Source organism: Belonocnema kinseyi, chromosome 2, assembly GCF_010883055.1.
Source record: "Belonocnema kinseyi isolate 2016_QV_RU_SX_M_011 chromosome 2, B_treatae_v1, whole genome shotgun sequence".
Classification (NCBI taxonomy): Eukaryota; Metazoa; Arthropoda; class Insecta; order Hymenoptera; family Cynipidae; genus Belonocnema; species Belonocnema kinseyi.
This window is the reverse complement of record NC_046658.1, coordinates 65753026-65758401: the sequence shown is the minus strand read 5'-3', so window position 1 is coordinate 65758401 and position 5376 is coordinate 65753026. Positions and strand designations below refer to the sequence as shown.

General features: G+C 35.5%; 1 protein-coding gene across 1 annotated transcript in view; it reads left to right on the top strand.

Moving 5' to 3' along the window:
* Positions 1-139: 139 nt before the first annotated feature.
* Positions 140-5376, top strand: part of LOC117182697 (spermine oxidase-like) — an 11360-nt gene continuing 6123 nt past the window's right edge. The window contains exons 1-3 of the mRNA XM_033375802.1: positions 140-440; positions 559-817; positions 1160-1364. Of these exons, the coding sequence (XP_033231693.1) occupies positions 209-440; positions 559-817; positions 1160-1364 (696 nt within the window). The 5' untranslated portion in view covers positions 140-208. The remainder of the gene's footprint in view (positions 441-558; positions 818-1159; positions 1365-5376) is intronic.

Here is a 5376-nt window from a genome sequence, read left to right as displayed (position 1 = left end):
ATATATATATTCTTTAACCCCCCCCCAAAATATTTTTCTGGGTCCGCCCCTGTGATCCCCTATTGTATAAGAGTTGACCTTGCGTTTGATTGTGGCCGGAAAATGCCAGATTATCTAGTCAGGGGTTTTGAATAACTATAAGACTGGACTGATCTAGTAGTTTGATACAAACCATCGCCCGAGCATTTTCTACAGCTTTAGAAATAGAATGATCCTTAAGAAAATTACTTGTGAAAAAATGTTGTTCAGTATTCTGATGCTATATTCCATGATTTTTAATTCAGTAAATGGCGATGAAGAATCACCGAGTGTGTTAATTGTTGGGGCTGGGGCTGCTGGTATTGCGGCAGCATCAAAACTTTTTGAAAATGGTTTTAAGAATATCACTATTCTTGAAGCGGAAGATAGAATTGGAGGACGTGTTTACACAACTCATTTCGGCAAGTCAATAAAATCTTAATTCAGAAAATGAGAAATTTGAAATTAAGTAAAACCATTGGTTATTAATCCAAAAATGTTACTAAAACAACTAACTGATGGGAGATGGTACATTTTAAGGTGGTTACTTGGTGGATTTGGGTGGTCAATGGGTTCACGGAGAGGTTGGAAACGTTGTATTCGAACTAGCTTGGCCACTTGGATTATTAGAAAGAGGAGATATCAAACTTCGAAATTTGGAATTGTACGATTTCTCAGGGAATATTGTAGACCAGACGGTAGCCAATGATGTAAACAAATTTTTCTTAAGAACTGAAAAAAGTGTGTTGGATTATTCTGAAAAGGCAAATGGATCCACTGGCGAATATTTTTACAATGAGTACATGTTTATCTTTTAATATAATTTATTTTTAATATTCGACTCTCTAGAAAACAATAATTCTATACTCGCACATTTTAATACTGAGTCTCTGAATGATATTGTCTCGTGAAGACTTTTTATAAGCATGACCTGGAGGATCAGAAAATCAAACTTGACCAAACAATAAATTTTAATAATTTAAATAATTTTGTTCAACATTTAACATCAACTTTTATTATGATAGTGAAAGAGTAGAATTCTTGTGTATACTTTCATAAAGAGTTAACGGTTTTATTGCAAATACAAATAAGGTGAAGTGAAATGAATGTGTATTTAAAGGAAGATATATAATATTTTCAGATACAAAAAGTTCTTGGAAGCACACCCAAGCTGGAATAAATCCTCGAAGGGATTTTTACTTCTGTTTGATATGATTGAAATGGCAAATGAAGGTGCTGACACATGGTGGGATGTCTCGACAAAAAGTGAATTTCGTGATAGCCCAGGAGATTATTTAATCAATTGGAAGGAACGTGGATATGGTACTATTCTTGAAATACTGATGGTAATAAAGATTTCACTTTTTGAATCAAAATTCTGGTTACACTTGCATGCTATTTTCGAAGCATTCTTTAACAAATTAAACAAAATTATTTATTTAAATGCGCAATTTATTTCTAACATCCAGTTTAAGGCAAAGAAACTAGTTGAATCCATTATATTAATTTCCAACTTTATTCGGAAAAATCCAAATAATCTTAATTTACTATACAGAAATATTTCAGCAAACGCGCTCAATAAATATTTCATAACAAAAAGGTGTTAGTGACATGTGAACGATCCCGAAACGGTGTCACGGACGTATGCCTAATGAAATTATGTTTTGAGAATTGTTTCAGAGCTGTCACAAAATCCTTAATTTGTTCTGTAATCAGATTTTGAATAACTGGGTCGTATACTGATACTAAAATATTCTAGAACACGTTTTTTTTTCATTTCGTAACTTGCCCATTTTTCATAAATTTCAGAACATTTTGGAAATTTAGCCAATTTTTTATAAATTTTAGGAAATTTAGCAAATTATCCATAAATTTTTTAATTACATACAAAAAGCTTCGTATACACTAAATTTCTATAAATTTTCTGTAATTTACCAAATTTACCAAAAATTACCGGAATTTTTCAATAAACTGGTTTTTATTGTTTCTCAAATCGAAAATCTGCCCCATTTGTTAGAAAAAGTATCGTGTGCTACAGGAGCTAAAAGTAGGCAGTTGAAACTCTTGTGAAGTTTACAGTACTTGCTATCGGCTCATCTTCGGGTCGTTACCGGCTCGTCTTCGACTCGTCTCTGGCTCGTGCAGCTAACTTCACACTCGTGTGGAACTGCCTATTTTCCGCACTTGTACCACAATATACTAATTCTAGCTGCTGCGCTTGCGCTCTTTGAGTAAGATAACTTTTTCTTGCTGTTGCACTTGCGCATTTCGAGTAAGAATTACTTTTCAGGACTGTCAGAATCATAACCTCACTTCATTATGATTTGACGCTTGAGAGGCTTGAGAGGCTGATTGAGATTAGTAAATAGTTATTGGAAATACTCGAAGTTAAGTTACCATAAATGACTGCTAAATGATCATAAATTACCGATAAGTTACCGAAAAATTTGGCTACTTTTAGATATCTGAAATTATCGGTAATTTGTCTATTTTTCAAAAATTTCTGAAAATTTTGTAAATTTAGCCAATTTTTCATAAATTTTTGGAAATGTAGCAAATTATTCATAAATTTTCAGAATTTATTAAATTGTGCAAATTATTCATAAATTATTCACAAATTTTTGAATTTCTTCAAAAAGCTTCGCATACACTAAATTGCTATAAACTTTTGGTAATTTACAAAGGACCCCGCACTAAATGTATGGGAAAATGGCTTTCGGTGGATTTAGCTGAAACTTTGTAATTTTTAAGGTTATAAGTTCCGGATGAAATATCCGTAAAAAAAGATTTAAAAAAATGGACAGTTTTAGCGCTATGTGGCACTAAGCGCTCAAGATCAGTGAATAAAACGAATTACAACAGATTTTGTTACAAAAGCGATGTCAACATAGAAATCACGGTTCAGATAGTGGTCTGTCATATTTTCGCCTACAACGTTGACTCATATAGCGCGCTTCTCAAAACGATCAAACGCTAAGCGCCCAAGATTTTAACTTGACTAATTCATCACTTTTTTATAGGCAGAAATGGTACCCAAAGTAACATTAGTAACTAGTGCGTACATTCCGATAATTACATTGTACTGTTCTCAAGAGTGCCGATTGCTAAGCGCTCATGATCAGTGAATAGAACAAATTACAATAGATTTAGTTACAAAAGCGATGTCAACATAAAAATCACAGTTCAGATCGTGGTCCGTCATATTTTCGCCTACACCGTTGAATCATTTAGCGCGCTTCTCAAAACGATCAAATGCTAAGCGCCCAAGATTTTAACTTGACTAATTAATCACTTCCTAAAGGCAGAAATGGTACCCAAAGTAACATTAGTAACTAGTGCGCATATTCCGATAATAACAGTGTACCCTTCGCAAGAGGGCCGAACGCTAAGCACCCATGATCAGCGAAAAGAACCAATCCCAGTAGCTTTTGCGAAATATTAAACTATTTCTGGCTCTTGATTCAGGTTCGCTTGTTCACCTCTATTAGTAGCGCCTAGAATCCTTTGTAGCAAGGAAGTTTGCGGATACTTTACATGTTGCTGATGACGTTCATAACCCAGGAGCCATAAAACGCTTGCAATATGTGTACAAGTACCGAGAGTTTTGGCCCCCGACTTACATGTGCAGTAATAACCGAGATGCGTTTCGTTATTGTCTGGTCCAATGTCATCGATCTCATTGAACGCTATCCACAGCTGGTAGCTTGTCGCATTTCGGAAACGAGAAAATACTCGTACTCTGATCAAACCAGGTTCATTAAGTCGCGTATCTAGTTGAAACTCCTCATCTTCTTCTCGTTGCAGCTTGTCTTAAACGTAAGATGGGGCAAGTTCTACTTGATACACGCCAATTGTTATGTCGCATATTTCTTCCAATGTAAGGCGAGGAAATTGTGGTACTTGAAGTTCATGCAGGCGATTCCAATTTGCATTTCCGTAGCGCATATTGTCCACTTCTATGCGCGCTTGCACAATATTTGGCTCACGAGCTCTCGCTATATATTCTCTTGCAAACTCTGCTATAGCGCCTTGCTTCTCGATAACAGGATGGTATCGATTAATTGTGGCACCAGCAATACGAAACAAGTCCTTTAGATTGTGTACATGAGCCATCGGAATGGTTTTCTCGATGAACATGAAAATGGACTTTATGTGGCCATTTCTGGATTCCACTATCCATCTAGATTTCGTTATTAGCCGAGCTTCGTTTGCTTCTTCCGTTACCAATTGACTCTGTCCTTGTTGGAGAAATGGTGGTATCTTGGACACAATTCCTAAGCGTTCTAAAAGTGGTTGGGCATCTCTATATCCACGGTCCTCTATAAAAATATCACCAATGTCGAAAAATTCTCTCATACCTTCCACATCTCTTTTGAATTCGTTAATGAGCATTTGTGCGTCATTGTTTCGTGAGTCAGAAAAATATGGTCCTTGTATTTTAAGTATGTATCCGTTTGGAGCAACAATGGGAGCAGGTTTTACCAAGTGCGTCCTTTATGTTTGCAGAATGACTGTAGAAGTACGCGAAAGTTACTGCTTTTCTGCATGTAAGCATAAGTTCCATCGATGATAGCAATAGCTCTGGGAATTTCTGGTTGTGGATTATAAAGTTCATTGGCGAATCATGTCACGTGTCTTTCAATGAATTGAAAGCCTAAGATGAAACCATGTTCATCCAAATGATTTAAGCATGCTCTTGTTTCTTCTGGAATGAAAATGTCCATGACAATAAAAGCGTTAACTCTACATTCAATTGAAAGCCTTGGAGTATTAGCATCAGCATTACAGAACATACACGTTTGCCTGCCTGTTTGTGTAAGAACATTCATTCTTAAACAGCCTGGGTCACATTGGAGCTCCTCTATCTCATTGCGAATCGATTAATTGCAATTGACACATAACCTACTTTCATCGGCGACTTCAAGTGGTGGTCTTCGAAGTTGAAGGCGTCTAAAAATTGCAATATTTTGCCTATCAGGATTATTATTTCCATCAATTCGAGCCATTTTTCTTGGTTGATAGACTCTATTGCACACATAGCAATTAACTCGAACTCTTAATGCCATTTTTTAAACCATAAGAGAAACAAGCTCTTATGGTCTTGAAAGGCAGAGGAATGTATTAATAAAACGAAAGAAAAATTCAAAAACAACAAAATAAAACAAATAAACACAAGAAACTAAACACAAAAAGGGAATAAGAAATACAACACAATTAATACAGAAGGGAACAGATAGGAATTTATTTTCCTTAGCTTACCAATAAAATTGCTATCCGCTCTCGAGACCTTTCACAAAAGAAATGACAAGCATACCATCGTCAATGGAAATAATAAGTGAATGCTGTTTAATATATATA